This window comes from Phoxinus phoxinus, assembly GCF_949152265.1.
Source record: "Phoxinus phoxinus genome assembly, chromosome: 22".
Lineage (NCBI taxonomy): Eukaryota > Metazoa > Chordata > Actinopteri > Cypriniformes > Leuciscidae > Phoxinus > Phoxinus phoxinus.
Genome location: NC_136897.1, coordinates 21709544 through 21726458, shown reverse-complemented (window position 1 = coordinate 21726458; position 16915 = coordinate 21709544). Strand labels below are relative to the sequence as shown.

At 37.7% G+C, this 16915-nt stretch overlaps 1 protein-coding gene across 3 annotated transcripts; it reads left to right on the top strand.

Annotated features, from left to right (window-relative positions):
* Nucleotides 1–832: 832 nt before the first annotated feature.
* Nucleotides 833–9982, top strand: nacc1b (nucleus accumbens associated 1, BEN and BTB (POZ) domain containing b). 3 transcript variants are annotated; one of them, XM_079597749.1, is made up of 6 exons: nt 833–1235; nt 4867–5885; nt 6470–6755; nt 7222–7319; nt 8198–8501; nt 8718–9982. In XM_079597749.1, coding segments are annotated over exons 2-6 (1683 nt in total). In that variant the 5' UTR covers nt 833–1235; nt 4867–4891; the 3' UTR covers nt 8719–9982. The 3 variants fall into 3 exon arrangements, with proteins under 3 accessions (XP_079453875.1, XP_079453876.1, XP_079453874.1); XM_079597750.1 differs by lacking the exon at nt 833–1235 and adding an exon at nt 2152–2266; XM_079597748.1 differs by lacking the exons at nt 833–1235; nt 8718–9982 and having other exon boundaries at nt 8198–8632.
* The last annotated feature ends 6933 nt before the right edge of the window (nt 9983–16915 follow it).

Genomic DNA, 16915 nt, shown 5'->3' with positions numbered 1-16915 from the left:
AGAAGGGTCATTTAGGAACTAGTTTAAACGCATTTAGTTTTTTTTATAATGTCTTTTTAATATAATATACTACTACCTTTTATATATACACATAGCAGCTGAATATAATATTTTATTTTATATTATATTGCTTTTTTATTGACATTCCTGACACTTTTTTAGTTTGTGCTTGTCTATGATTTGGCAATATTGCATGCAAAAAATCTTTAAAACTGAACGCCAGTAAATGAGCAGTAAATTCACAATTAAGAAAAAAAAAGTGTTAAATTTCTCTAACAGTACTGGGTATTTTATCTGCTCCTTTATATTTTAATGAATTACCATTATTTTTACCAATAGTAGTGTTATGCATATAGTGTGATGTGAAAAATGTTTATAAACAAAAAATGTCTAAGTTTTTTTTGGGTGGGGGTAGACCACAACATATTTGTAAGCTTTATAAACAATAGCCAGTGTGATTAGTTTATAAAGTTATAATTATGAAAGTCATATTCACCTAGGATGGTTTGAGGGTGAGTAAATTATGCGATCATTTTCATTTTAAAACGTAAAACCCTTTAAAATTAGCAGCTGTCATGACAGTACGTATTTAGCTATTTTATAGTTCAAATTTCTATATTCATAATTTTATATTGAACATAAATTCCATAAATACATTTTCTGCGTAAAGTATGTCTTCTCTGTGCAGCATTAAACATTCTTGATATTTATATGCCACTACAGTAGCTCCTTCTGTGCAAATGTCACATTCGAACTAATAATCTAATCCAGTCACGCTCTATAAACACTAATTGTCTATACGCCATATAATGTGACCCCATTAGAGCGACGTGATGGACATATTTGGGAGGCGTTTAGTACAAGCTCTTCTCCAGTGCGCCATGCAGAGCTCCGTTGGCATGCAGAGCGCGTAGCACCCAGACTCCAGACCCCAGACCCCAGGGCTTCACCTGAGTCTAGACGCTCCATACCATACGGCTCGCTTTCTGCGCACAGACGGATCCAGCGGAGAGCGCGCGGCACGGTTGCATGGCTAGCGTTCTTTTTCTTGGTGGTCTGTGCATGATTGATCGGTAACTCTGTGCTCTAACCGGGGTGACAAAATGATGCACCCCTCGATTATTCTGCGCTCGGGTGTCTTGCCTGTGCATTCACGATGAATGGCTGCCCGTAGAGAGAAAGAGTCTTGACTCCTCCACCACTGAACCACTTTTCAGCAGATTGCAATCGAGGGGGTGAGTATTTTAATGCATGCACGAGAGAGGGTCATGCCACTTTTAGTGGGGTCAAGGGGCAATCACGTGGGTTGAAAAAGGGGTCGCATTAGTTATTGTTGTGGCACGGGGTAACAGAAAATGTTGAGGTTTTTTTTTAGGATAGGGGTATTGTTTTGTGAAGGTGTGCGATTGCTTTAGATGGGGGATGGGCTTGCAAAACTTTAACCACTTCAATGACTTGCTGCCGAGAGCTTGATTTATGGTGCATCAATACATCAATTTATATTTTTCAACTTTTTTGAGCCCACACAACATCGCTTGCAATGTTAACGCTTGTTTCTGGAGGATTTGAGGATTTATGGTGGATGAGGGCATTATGTGCATCGCTTTCAGACTTCAAGTGGTTAATGGTGTCTTGTCTCGCGGATCAGTGTGACTCGCCCCCCAGTTGCTGCATTTGTCCCGGGATGACCTGTTGATGTCGGGAAAAGATGAAGCCGAGCCCCCTTCCCTTTCCTCCAAAATGGAGTAGAATTTAACCACAGAATATTTTATGTGAAATACAATGATCGCGCGGCGTGCATACAATTAGGACTAGCCTACTTCTTAAGAAAGCCAAATTGCAAGTAACGTTAGCGGTAGGACAATAATAAAAATGCATGCATATGGATGCTGGTCGAATCAAAGCGTTTTGGGTATTGATATTCTGGTGTGCACAGGACTGTAATTCAGCCCGACATTGCATAGCATTGCACTGGCACCGAGGGGGCGAGAGAAACGGATGTGGGCTTCTCAATAATTCATCTATCAGACTATTTTGGTGACAGGATTTTTGAGGGCTGAGCAGATTTTAGCTCTTTGCTCACAGCATCAAGTGAGGAAACCAGGAAATTGGGGCATTGTTTCTTGTATTTTTAGCCCCCCCTGGGCCCGTGCCAACCCGGAGCTCGTGTCCAGCTGGGCAGCGGTGCGGGCACACACTCTCACCGGGAACCGCAGCCCTTCCGCGGCCGCACACATCACAGAAACACCGGCGCCTGACTCTCACAGTGAGATTACAAACTATCGCTAATTTATTACATTTATGCTTGTAATTAAAACTGTTGTTATTATTACTCCTTTGGGAAATAGTGTTGTGCGAGTGAACAAATAGTGTGTGGATCTAAACCGCATTTCGAAAATAGCTCCTGAACTACTGGCAGACATTAATCGACCATCTAAACTAGTTAACGTTAACTCAGACTAAGTTTATGAGAATTTCTTAAAATGTTATTGCTAGTAGCTAAAGGACTAGCTTCATCCATTTAAAGTAGGATGGCATAATCCGAAAAATGAACTATGGCTACTTTACTTTTTTTCAAAATACCATAATTACTATATGCTGGTCATAATATTTTGCTTATTATTATCAATAACGGGCATAAGATTCTATCTGTAATTTTTTTTTGTGGAGGGGTGGCTACTATCAGCGTTTATACAGTAGTAAGAATAACTGCAGTAACTGGGAAATAGAAAATATACACTATTTGATCATTTAATGTATGATTGTGTGTGTGTGTGTGTATGTGTTTATAATATATATATATATATATATATATATATATATATATATATATATATGTATATAAAATATAATACACACACACATACATATGTTAAAGAGTGCAAACGGAAGTTTCTTTTAGCAGCAAAATTTGGGTTTGTAACTTTGCATGACCCCACTGATCAGCCAGACGACTCTTTGATCTGCTTTATATTTGCATACGATCTGATCAACCTTTGCACAGAGACACAAAGCTATAAGTTGGTGTGAGATTACTCAGTACAACCTTACTGGGGGATTTTTGATCAAACTGTAAGGTACTTTTCAGTAGTTGTGTTTTTTGCTACTCCAAAAGATCCTGTGATGATGAACAATATCATTTTTTATTTTGTTAACAGACTCTTGAGATACAAGAAAGTGTTGAGCAGACTGAATAAACATAAGTAAAAAATGTATGCTCATAACAATAACTGCACTTAATTTTGAAGAGTTGTTGGTCATTTAGTACACCGGTATGATTTCAATGTGCAAATAGAAACCTCAAATAAATACAAGTTCTTCCTCTGAAGCATGTTGGATTTCATATTACAGGATGGATAGAGTGTCATTGCATTAGGCATGTGCTCTAATTATGTTAAAGAATATTCACTGAACCACTTCTTGTTTATCATGCATTCATCTTCTGTTCCTAAAAGGATTTTGTTTAAGTAACTGCTGACCTTTGGGTTAGTTAGAGCAGATTCTAAAATATGTATGATCCTAAAAAGAATAGACCGTAGGATAAATTGTTTATGACCCACAGAAAACCTCTGAATAACCCTAGGCATGAGCTCTAATCTTCAGTTATATTAAGAATGTGTATCATTTCTATGTTATAGACTTAGTCATGGGATGTTGTTTGTGGGACTGCATGCCCTGACCTTGGAGTTAGAACAGAGAGTAGCACTGTCTCCATGGTTTCATAAGAATAGATGATATATTAGTATGTTTGTGTGTGTGTGTGGCGAGATTCAAAAGATCTTTGAAGCTTTATTTAAGGGACACAGTTTAAATTATATGTGTGAGACTACTTTTGTGACTTTTTTTAAAATCAGAAGTTAGGCTATCTACACTATCATTTAAAGTTTGTGGGTCAGTAAGGTTAATTTATTTAGCAAGGATGCTTTTAAGTTGATCAAAAGTGACAGCAAAAATCTCTTTAATGTTACAAGAGATTTTTCTTTTGAATTTTAGTCATCCAATTCTTCCTGGAAAAAAATGTATCACTGTTTCTTTCACACAAAAATATTAAGCAACCTTTTTCAGCATTGATGATGATAATAAGAAATGTTACTTGAACACCAAATCAGCATATTATGAGTTTTGAAAGCTCATGTGACACTGGAGTGATTCAGCTCCAAAAATTGAGCTTTGCCTTCACAGGAATAAGTGACATTTAAAAAAAATATTAAAATAGAAAACTGTTATTTTAAATTGTAATACTATTTCACAATGTTATTGTTTTTACTGTATATTTTATCAAATAAATGCAGACTTGATGAGCAAAAGATATTTCTTTCAAAAAACATTTAGAAAATCTTACTGACTCAACCTTTGAACATGTTTCTATAACACCTATTGTGTCATATTGCCTAAACATTTTTACAGCTGTTGAGTCTTTAAAACACAGAACAAGATTTTAAATTTGACAATTTGAAATTGGGTGATATTCAAACTTTCTTACAAACAATTTAAAATTATTTATGATTATTTTATGAATATAACTGTACCTGTCATCATATCCCATTGGTAATCCCACCTTTTCTCATTTTCCACCCTGATTTGGTGAGAAAATGTCTGGAATTCTGTGTAATTGATATGGTAAAATGTATTAAACAACACTGATAACTGTTAACATTAAATGAAACGCGAACAAAAAACGAACACGCAAGGGGTGGGAATGTGTATAAATTTGAATGACAGGCTAAATATATTTTGGGAAGCTGCTGATATAATACTTGCGTTGATGTGGATTCTGTACAGGCCTACCCACTGGTCATTATTATTATATGATAATTTTATAATTGAGGTGAAAAATAAAATACCAAGTGTTTTCTGTTTTCACAGACCCTGTGGTGCTGGGCTTTACGATATGGCTCAGATGCTGCAGATGGCGATTCCCAACTTTGGCAACAATGTCCTGGAGTGCCTTAATGAGCAGAGGCTTCAGGGTCTGTACTGTGATTTGTCAGTGGTGGTGAAGGGTCACACATTTAAAGCCCACCGGGCAGTGCTGGCTGCCAGCAGCTCCTACTTTCGTGATTTGTTCAACTCTGGAAGTAAGAGCTCTGTAGTGGAGTTACCACCAGCGGTTCAGCCTCAGAGCTTCCAGCAGATCCTTTCCTTCTGTTACACCGGTCGACTTAGCATGAACTTGGGTGATCAGTTTCTCTTAATGTACACAGCAGGATTCCTGCAGATTCAGCAGATTATGGAAAAAGGTACAGAATTCTTCCTAAAGGTCAGCTCACCAAGTTGTGACTCACAGGGTCTTCACACAGAAGAAACGCCCTCAGAACCCCAGAGCCCCGTTACTCAAACTGGGAGTAGCAATATTGGAGGGGGTGCGGTCACCACGGCAACGGCTCGACCTGCTTCTTGTCTCACACCTCTTCCATTGATGTCAAGGGTGAAGACAGAGCAGCAACCGCAGGCCCATCAGCCCCAACAAGAAGCATCATCATATTCAGTGGTTTGCACTCCAGTTGCAAAGCGTCTTTGGGAAGGAGGTAGCCGTGAAGGAGGTGGAGGATCAGGGGCAGGTGGAGGAGGAGGTATGAGAAAAGCAGCCCGTTATTCGCAGGAGGCAGCACGGGGCATGGGCGGTGCCCCACCTCAAAGTGCAGCTTTATTGGGTGGAAGCGGTACTACTAATAGCAACAGCAACAACAATAACAACAACAACAGCAGTAGCACGCCGGACGGCACCAGCCCAGGCACCCCCAGCATGTACACCAGTGACTCACCAATCTCTTACCACGATGATGAAGAAGAAGAGGAAATCACAGACGAAACGACAGAAGAACAGTACAGACAGATCTGTAATATGTACACTATGTACAGCATGCTAAATGTAGGGGCAACAGGTAAGAAAAGTTGACTAGAATTTAATTCTAATACTTATCAGTTGAATTTATTGACTGACACTGCTGAACCCTGCATTGTGATAGTAGACTTCACTATGTAGTGTAGTTGTGGGAAATGAATTGGGCCACGCATCCAGCCCTGAGGAACTCCATCAATAGGATTATTGTAATGTAGACAATTAATTAAAATTATATTTTTAAAAAGTAAAACATTTTTTTTGTTGTTTTCAGAAAACTCAAAATTACAGATAAACAATAAACAGTAGAGGAAACTGTCCTGTTTTTCGATTCACGGTTCCCCCAAAAAGAATCTAAGCAACATATAAAAAGCAAGAAAACGTTTACTAAAAAGAAAAAAAAGAAACAAAATGGGGAGAAATTAATTTTATGTGTCTATTATTTTACATGTACATGAATTATATTTTTTATTAAACAGACAGAGAATGTAAATCAGTGGGGAGAGATATATTCAACATCTTTACCAGTTCCAGTAAAATTAATTTGTCTTCAGTTTGGTAGTCAATGTAAGCTTTTGTAATGTTTTTTTTTTTTTACGTCTTTTCCGCTTTGCAATCTTGGTTCAGCCAATGAACGAGTGGAATCACTACCCGACCACCTCACAGTTGAATCAAGGGGAAGAGGAGTTCGAGTGAGGCAAGATCTGGCCTCTCTTCCCACTGAGCTCATTGCACAGATCGGAAACCGCTGTCATCCTAAACTCTATGAAGAAGGTGACCCTGCTGAGAAACTGGAGCTAGTAACCGGCACCAGTGTTTTTATTTCACGTGCTCAGCTGATGAACTGCCACGTTAGTGCGGGCACACGCCACAAAGTGTTGCTCAGGCGGCTACTCGCTGCCTTTTTTGACCGGTGAGTGATTTTAATGTATTCTGCAGAAAATAAACTTAAATAAATTTAGTATTTAAAGGAATTGGTCACCCAAATATAAAAATTCTGTCATCATTTACTCACCCGTATGAATTTCTTTCACAAAAAAAGAGATGTTTTAGCATAATGTCCTATTTGTAGTAATGAAAGTTGATGGTCATATGGGTTTGGAATTACACAAGGGTGAGAAAATGATGCCAAGATTTTTATTTTTGAGTGAACCAGCTCTTTAATAGTAAATAATAGATTAACATGTTATTAATGGAAATTTAACCAATTGTTTTAGGGATTTAGAAAGTGACTTTTTAATACAGTTTCAGTTGGTAGAAGAAAACGGTCCACAAAGAGTTTGTGTGAACAGTACTTTGTTGATCCCATTTGCCCTTGCAATCTACAGGTCAGATTCTGTGTGTTACTTTAAAAGTGTCCTTTTCTTTTTTTCCCGTAGAAGCACTCTTGCAAACAGCTGTGGAACAGGCATCCGGTCCTCCACAAATGACCCCAACCGCAAGCCACTCGACAGTCGGGTTCTCCATGCTGTTAAGTGTAAGTGCTGTATTGATGCTGATATGTTGTGGTTTAATATTTTGTTATTGCTTATTCTAATATGAACCCAGCAGCTTTATCTATATTAAAGGAACACTCCACTTTTTGGAATTTCCACTGTGCTGCCATACCAGCAGCGCAATGATATTACAAACTTAGTGCCGGTCACGTTGGAAGTTACCTAGCTGGGGAATATTTTCAGGCGCTGCGTAATATCATTGCGCTGCTGGTACGGCAGCACAGTTTCTTGATTATTACGCAGGAATAGTATAGTTCCTAGTCATATTGGCCTAGAAAATCGCAACTTTTCATTTTCTGTCGGTCTTAGTACACGATGTAACTACAGAAGAGTCAAGTTTTAATTAGGAAAAATATCGAAACTCTTTGGTCATTTTTTTGAGAGAGATGCTACTGGTCTAATCAGATTCAATGATCTATGCTAAGCTATGCTAAAAGTGCTACCGCCAGATCCGGAGATCGGCTGAATGGATTCGAAAATGGTAAAACTCAACTGTTTAACTCTAAGGTAGTTGGAAAAAGAGCCTATTTCCAAAAAAAGTGGAGTGTTCCTTTAAACCAGTACAGTTGAATTTTTAAAGTCGGCATGAAATGGAAATTCACCCCATCTATTTTGTAAATGCATTTTATAGATGCTATTGTGAATGATTAATCTGCGTATTCATATATTTTTGCCTCAAAATGTCATAATTCGATCTTCCAGTGAAAACAACAGACTGGTGATGTACGCCCAACTTATTGGACGAAGATATTGGAAGGAAATATCTGTTGCTATTGTGACTTGAAGCATTAAATCTCTTTTGTGTAAAAAGTGCATGAAAAACTAACTATAGTATTTTTTATTTATTTTTTATCTCCAGTTTACTGCCAGAACTTTGCTCCTAGTTTCAAAGAGAGCGAAATGAACGCGATCGCTGCAGACATGTGCACTAACGCGCGGCGCGTGGTACGCAAGAGCTGGATTCCGAAACTGAAGCTTCTGATGGCAGAAAGCGACGCTTATGCCAACTTCCTTCCGGACGCTGCCAAAATGGAGTCTGACGGCTTGGGGGTGGAGCATGCTTTTGAAACGGGATCCCTGGAAGGTGGCACAGCCTCTGATTCAGGCCATTCATCTACTGATGCCCTGCAAGGTGTGAGCGGGGATGGTAGCAGCCTGTTTTAGTGAGTAACAATACCATGGTTCAGTTCTTCTTTCCCTTCCACTCCTCCATCGTATCTCAGTCTCACCTTGGGCGTCATCACGGAGTCGAGAAGTGTATCTTTATGAAGACTGTTGTTAAATCCCACTTCAAAATCTGGTTATTTTTATTTCCCTATAGTTTTTTTTTTTTTTTTTTTTTGGATTGTACATTGTTATCCCTCCTCTCCATTCTGCAGAAACACATTCCTGAAGAGGAGGGACATTTGGGGTGATCTGAAGGGGAAATGGTGTCTGGAAGCTCCTATCCAGTCTGAGAACACTGGCATGATTCTGAATGTATCTTTTTGGAGAATCCAGAAAGTTAATTTCGCTGGACGTAAGATTGTATTCATCTGTTAATATTTAGTAGCTGTATATCTGCTTGTTGGACCCCATTTCCTCTTCTTGCACCAACACCCTTAGGCACCTTTTTTCTTTTAAATATTCTTATTTGAACAACATTTGTCTTTTTTTTTTGCCAACTTTTCCACTATTTGTCTTGCCAAGTATTCCAAGAGAAGCATTTTGTCATGATTTGTGATATGAATTTGTAAGAGGCAGATGAATCTGTTTTGCTATGTGTGAAACTACTGTGTCGGTTTGATTGTCGATAGAGAGGGTCTGTGCAAGATTCTCACCTTTTGAATCAATGAATGGTGAATTGTTGTCCACATGTTTTTGCATTAGCGAAATCCAAAATCTATTTGAATCATTTTATTTTTGGTATATTACCAAGGCTTAATATTGTTACTTTGGTATGTTTAATCAAATCGACAAGTTTTTACTGTCAAATATCCGCAAAGCAAATCCCAAAACACTCCCACAAGCTTAAAAATCATTTAACATTTCTCTTTATGTAGTTTTGTATAGATGGCACGTGGCGTCTGTGTGGTGCGTAAATGAGTGTGTATGGCGGCCGCAGACCATGTCTCACAGCTGACTGCTTCATGCACCTATCACACAAGTGCGGTGCATGTTGCCGCATGGCGCATTCTGACATGCTACGCCTCAGCGCCTCTGACAGAGATGCACTAAACGCTCTGATGAAGTGGGCCGAGTGCAGTATTAGAGACGGGCATCAGTGCCACGGCTATGGTGGCTCCAAATCAGTAAAGACCGCTCTGAGATCGAAAGCTCTTTTGTAGTCTTATTATGTGGATTTGAAAAGTCAGTTTTTAAGCGTTTCGGGATTCAGAAAGAGAAGTTCTTGAAGTCTGTAATCACAATAAAGAAACCGTTGTAACCCCCGGTTCGGAGATGAAAGAAATGTGATTTAAAAGTGTAGTTGCACCACTATGTTAAAATTAGATTCCCAAAGTATGACCTGCATCTTCAGGTGTTTAAAGCACACTTATTTCTTGTAATGGTTGGCTATATTGTTTGAATTTTTGATTATGGCTTAAGAAAGGCTGTGATTGGTCAAGATCATCCCAGTCCAAAATTCTGATAAAAAGTTTTAACTAAAAAAAAAAAAAAAAACATTCGCACATTTACCCCTGTTATTTGTGGGTTTTTAATGTTTACATTTTTTTTTTTCATTTTTACCTTTTCTTTTAAAAAGATAGTTCACCCAAAAATTCTGTCATCTATTCGCCCAATTATGTCGTTCTAAACCTGTATGATTTTCTTTAAGATGCAGTCAGATTTACCGTTGTTAAACAAAATAGGGCTGAATGATGTCATTCCAATAGGAATAAGCGCTATTGGGAGTTTCATACTTCTCTACGCTATTACTATTTTTATTTGTTTTGCTGAAATTTGTGACCGCACCTTTATTCTGTGAAATCCAAAAGAAGATATTTTAAAGAATGCTGATATTGCTCCAAATGGTTTTTAGTGACCATTGACTTGGATATTGCTCAAAATATAATCATCATAATTTTGGGTGAGCCATCTCTTTAAATGACATTTTTAAAGCCGTTTACTTAGACATTTCATGGAAGAAAAGGACAAAGGCAAGTTGTTGTTGTTTTTTAGCGCTGGTCCAGGGCACAGAAGAATTTTACCTCTCGGCCACGTGGTACGATCCTAAGAGACTGCACCAAGTCTTAATCACAGTACGATAGGATACGAATGAGATATTTGCACAGAAATCTGAGCTGGATTGGTCAGCACTGCCTTAAAGAGTGGAAGTTGGTGCCTGAGAGTCTTACACAACTAGTGACACAGAAAGAAATTCTAGGAAGAGAGAGCACAGAATGCCTGGATGAGTCTGTATGCATGCGTGTTGGTGTGCTCCGCTACTTATTTCTGAGTTTGAGCTTCTTTTTTTTTAATTTCCATTTTTGGAGGCACACGTGCTAATGTCTGCATTCATGCGAGGAGGCTGACAGGAAAGCGAGAGCGTGAGCCAAAGGCATGCTCTTTATGCGCGCTCATTTGTTTATGTGAACGTGCTCAAATGTGTGTACGTCTGGTTTTTGTGTGCCAAATGCATGTCTGAGAGAGTGTGCGTGGGTGGTGTTGGTGTTTGACTGTGGAATATGTGCATTGTGTGTGTGGGTTGATGGATGGGTGGGTGGTTGGTATGTGTGTATGCAGAGATCAGAGAGCTCTGTTTGTTTTTGTCTGACTCGGAGAGGGAGACATACAGTGCAGACGCAAGCAGAGAGGGGAGGGTATGGTGAGGAGATGGATGCGCGCACGCACACACACACACACACACACACTTAAATACACAACTGGTGCAGTGAGCCATTTCCCAAATGGAGGCATCAAACGGGTACGCTTTGATTTAAACAAACATCAGCTCGCATTGAATCCAATCTGGTTTGGCTCCATTGGTTTTGTTTTGTTAAAATGAAATCTAAATTGATTCTTTTTAATGCACATTTCTGGGGTCTCATGTATTAAACTTTATACACGCACACACAAAAAATCCATACCCACACATGCCAGTTTTTGAGTTTAATCAAAAGGTGTCAGATTTATAAAACCATACGTTTGCCAGAACTTTTCCACCTCATCTTCTCCTTGAAATAACCATGTATGGAATGCACAAAGCTTTTTATTATGCATAGCCTAATTTGCATGCAATTTACACATGCATTATACAGATAATATCTTCCTACTGCATTTAAAGTCGCCATAAAATGACAATTTACCCTATTTTCTAAATGCATATAATGGATCTTTTTGTGAATGATTCATACATGTTAGCATGGAAAACATATCATGCATATCATATTTCAATGCCTATTTTGTGCTTATGAAACATTTATTCATGAGGCCCCTGCTGTTATTGTGAATAATTTCTGTGCATGTTATTCCAAAATGACAAATGATTTTTTCAATAGAATGAAAAAAATTGCTTTGAAATAACTTGCTTTGTTTGTAAAACCAGTCATTTAATGCTAATGCAGCTCTCTACAGTCGACTTCAGGTTTGAATTGGACATTTGGCTCAAATTTGGGTGTAGAACAACCACTTTTGATCCAACCATATTCAAGTTGTTCAAATCAAATCCTGCCCAACATTTTAGTTTCTTATTAAATATTCCAATTCAAACATATTGTGGCATTAAAAGGGATTGCGAATGCCATTTTTATGTTGACTTTAAGACCAACCAAAATAAATTCTTTCATCATTGACTCATCCTCAAGTTGTTCCAAACCTATATGAATTTCTTTCTTCTGCTAAACACACAAGATGTATTGAAGAATGCCGGTAACCAGACAGTTGACTGTAGCCATTGGCTTCCATGGTATGGGGAAAAAATACTATGGAAGTCAATGGGTACAGTTACCCACATTCTTCAAAATATTGTCTTCTGTGTTTAGCAGAAAAAATTAAATTTAGGAACACGTAAAGGGAAGTAAATGAGATTTTGGTGAAATATCCCTTTAAATGTCAAGTAAACACAGCAACATGTGAACACCATTTTGTGTGTGTGTGTGCGTGTGCGTTTGTGCACAAGTACTATTCCACTGTCCAAAAAAGTGAAAAATATTTGATAGATGATAGATAGGTGACTGCAAAAATATGGCTTTGTGTTGGACTGTTCCTTATTGCACCTTTTGAAACACAACGAGAGAGAAAAAGATAACAGCTGTCGACATTTCCATATTCTTTTGGAATGTACATATAAGAAGGTGAATCCTCTTTTTTTTTTTTAAATATATATTTTTTTTATATAATGTTGGACAGGACCAGGAGTTTTTTTTAGGAAGCAGACAGCATGTGTGTCCACGGGGGGGCTGGATTTTGTGATGTTTTCGACTCCCTTCTTAACATGTTCTGGTCAGTGGTGCATTGGTGAGATTGGGTACACCGCGTGCGCTGAACTCTGAACCCGATGAACTTGAGTGGAATTACCCAGTGTAGAAGTTTAACCCCTGACCCGCACCCTGGGTTCACGGTCTTTTGTCCACGATCCTTTTAGTTCTTCAATTAAACCACATGTATTCTGAGTAAGAATCATGCAGGTCAGTCAGAACAACTGAGGTCAAGCTTCGAATTGAGACTTGTAAAAAAAAAAAAAAAAAAAAAAAAAAAAAAATTAGGGATAAAATGTGAGGCGAACAATGTATCTTTGTTTTTATGTTTTGTTCTGCTTTAGAATAGTGCTTGGCCATTGAGTTGCTACTAATTTTTAACATAGACCGTAGAGTTGTAAAGCAACATTGTGAAATGTACAATAGCAAGAGAAGTGCTGGGAGAGGATGAGGGCAGCTGAAAAAAGCTGAAAGCGTTTTTACTGTTATTGAAATGTCATTTTTAAGGATGGATGAGTTTGAAGGAGCGTAGATGCAAGGAGTTAGGGTCTTCATGCACTGCAAGCTTTATATATGTATTTTTTTTCTGGCTGAAAGAAATCATTCGTTACTGAATTAGTTTGCTGGTAAAGAGGATCTTTGAAGGATGTTGAATGAGCGCCACCTGGTGTCAGACTTCAGAAATGCTGCAGGTAGAAAAGAGAACTGCAATGCAGTTACTTCTCCTGGCCAATAAGGGACAGCAAAGGATTTAGAAAGAAACTTGTCATTTGACTTGATTTTTATTTCTCATGTTTGATGTTTTATTTAATAACCCATGAACAGGAGAACATGTACACAGCTGTGTTTCAAATGTTTCTGAACTGCCAAATACAAGGAAATGTTATTGCGTTTATTCCAAACTAAAATAAATAGTTTCAGCTGAATTTTTACCAATGTGACGATCAAAACAATCAATACTTAATATGACACTTTATTAACAAATGGGGAATTGCGAACAGCTATCACAAAATAAGTATTTGACACTGCAAATTTTATGTGAAACTTTACTTTATTATTAAATTCCTGTTAAAATCCAGTTTTTTTTCCCCTGTGGGACTCTGCAGAATGAAATTAAGCATTGTAAAATGTTTAAATGGAGCTTAGAGCGCTACAAATTGATAATTTTCTGAAGATATTAAGTTCAGTTGTATTTATTTTCCAAGAGAGAGGGAGTGTTCATAGTTTGTCTTAGGGGTCTTCAATGGAGGGTCTGCAACCCTATTTTTATTTTGTAGTGTTGATTGACTACAAAATAAAAAGCTAAAGATGTTCAGCTAAAATTGTATTTGTCCTCCCACATTAAATTTAAATAAAATTTATCTTTTATTTTTAATACAATAATTAATAGTTATTTCTTATTTTAATGTCGTTGCAATATAAGCGTTGTATGTAAATACATTAATATGGTAATATATATGCATGGCCAGGCTTAAAGTGCAACACTCGGTTTTATACAATATGTTGAAGAGTATCCATTCTCCGTCTTTATGAACAGCAAGGGGTTCTTGGCCTGAAAATAAGTTGAAGACCCCTACTTTCGCACCTTCAGTTCCCTCTCTCTGACTCTGATTTGACTGAGCAATGGGGAGTTCAACTTTTTACGTTTTGAATCAATTTTTTTTTTAAATTCTGAGTCTTAGGGCTGTTTCACACAGAACACATTTTTGCGTTTAACTTTGCTGTTTTTTTATTGTTTTTATATGTAAACCTTGTGCTAGGTGGATGTCTGTTTATTGTGGTTGGAAAAAAAAGTAACATTTAGACTTTTAAGGCAAGACACCACAGGTTTATATGGTAAAAAAAGTGTGCATATAGGCCTATATATATATATATATATAATATATATATGGATATTATCATACTTTTCCAGATGATTAATCATAATACATTAAGACAAATATTTTGTATTACACATTTTCTGAAATGTTGTGTATATATGCAAATGAGGCATTATCTAATTAAATATGCACTAATTTGCTTAAATTTCCAGCTTAGAAATCTGAACATTGGATAAAGCCAAGTTAAGAAAGGGGGGAAATCATTTTAAGAAAATAGCCCTTACAGGTTATGTACTGTAATAGAAATCTACAAACACGGCTAGATAAAGAGTAATAAAATGTGTATTTTGGATGTTTTCTTTTTTACTAGTCCAAAAGATGTTATGGAAGCCCAACATGTCAAAATTGACCAGTGCATGAAAAAAACAACGGATTTAGTACCCTGTAGTATCTTAACTTAAAAACACGTCTCAATGTGTTTTTAGGTGCAAGAACGCGTTCTGTGTGAATGACTTAACCTATACAGTGTGTGTGTGTGTGTATATATATATATATATTAGTACACACACTCCACCTCAGTTATGTGGAAAAAGTAGAGGCATGTACACAGGAAAAACAATGAAAGATGCAATCAAAAGCCTCAGATGAAGACATACCTCTCCTAAACTTTTCTTATACATTTTATCCTTAGATGTCTATCAAACTGTTAATCTCGTTTCACATTTCCAGTGTTCTCTCCCCCAGTATAAACATGCCTCTGTCCCTCTGCTCCATGTACATTCACCCTTCTGTGCGCTTCTGCGCTGCCGGCAACCTCAAAGACTTTTTACAGATTTCAAACATATATTGCTCTTTGTATGTCCCTGCCCACCAGAGACCAATACATGTGCGTGGATCTACCTCCCGACACCTTCAGCCATACCTCCCTGGCCCCTGTGCCCTAAAACAGGTCATGTGATGCAGGAGACCCCTCGACGCGCTGCTGTTCAGATTTGTCTGAACGGTGTTACAGGAACTAGATGTAAATGGTAGATTCATACCTCACCAGGGGCCGGGAGCGCCGACCGTCAGCATGGCTCTGGAGAGCATGTCTCTGGTGTGGCCGCAGGGATCCTGCAGCTTTTTTTATTTTCCAGTAGATATATGAATATACATATATAAATACAAATCTATATATACTGTACATTATACATAGAAACACTAATGAAGTTTGATTGTTAGTTGTGCACTCACAGCATGAGATGTTATTCCCCAGAAACCTTTTTGGAAACAAATGCAGTAGCGTCTACTGATGTCAAAATACCCTTCACCCCACCCTGAGTACATGCCAGTGTTTCCTCTGTGTTCCAAGTGCCAATCAATTTGTGTATTCCTTAACTGTGACCCAATGAGAAAGAAAATTGCACATTAACTACTGTAAAAAAAAGATAAACAAGAAAATACATCTTAATTAAAAAGGTTTGTAACAAAGAAAATTGTGTTTGGCTTTTGTTTTAATGTGTGACTTCATTTTAAAGCAGTTACAGATGGACATTCACATTTCCGGTTCTCAGAAGCGGAAGTCGTATGAGGGCCCGTTTTGGTTTTCACGACACCGTTTTCTACTTGTACGTTTTTGGCCGTTCATTTACACGACAACGGCGTTTTGGGCGCCTGAAAAGTAAACTTTAAAAATCGGGTTTCAAAGTTTTTTTATATATATATATATATATATACCGTTATTGTCTGTCTCCATGTAAACTAAAAAATATGCGAATTTGTGAAAACTGTGACGTCATGCATAAGCAGGCGCATAATTTTTCATAACATGGCCAACTTCATACTACAGAGTTTTTAATAATTTTCGCGAATCCGTGTGAACCGTGGAAGTTTTGACGTTTTTAACATTGTACGCAAAAAAAGGCAAAGGAAAAACTTTTCTGCTTTTAAGCATCGTTGTCGTGTAAACGCAGACAACAGCCTGACCTTCCAAAAGAGAGGAAAAATAGATTATTACCAGCAGTCAGAAGAGAGAAAGGTGTCAATTTGTGTCACTCTCTCAGCCGTTCTGTAAGAAACCCTGTAGCTGCATTCATTATTTTTTTCATTTACTACAAAGGTAAAAAACCCAAAACGTATAGCGTTATAAATGTGTATAATCTTTTTTTTAATGAAAATATTAAAAACTTTTGAATTTACGACATTGATAAAAGTGCAAACGCGTCATCATCACAGTCTTGTGAAAGGGGTCCATTGGATTTCATACTGTTTGATGTGTATCTTTATTGTGAAAGAAAATAACATGCCGTGGTATATTTCCCTGCTATAAAGATATTCCATAATGTAGTGCATGTAATTTGAAAAATGACCCAGAAAAATGAA

Coding starts and splice junctions, on each gene's coding strand:
- nacc1b (XM_079597749.1), top strand. CDS start 4,892: ATGGCTCAGATGCTGCAGATGGCGATTCCCAACTTTGGCAACAATGTC. Junction 6,756..7,221: donor CTCGCTGCCTTTTTTGACCG/GTGAGTGATTTT, acceptor TTTTTCCCGTAG/AAGCACTCTTGCAAACAGCT. Junction 7,320..8,197: donor GGTTCTCCATGCTGTTAAGT/GTAAGTGCTGTA, acceptor TTTTATCTCCAG/TTTACTGCCAGAACTTTGCT.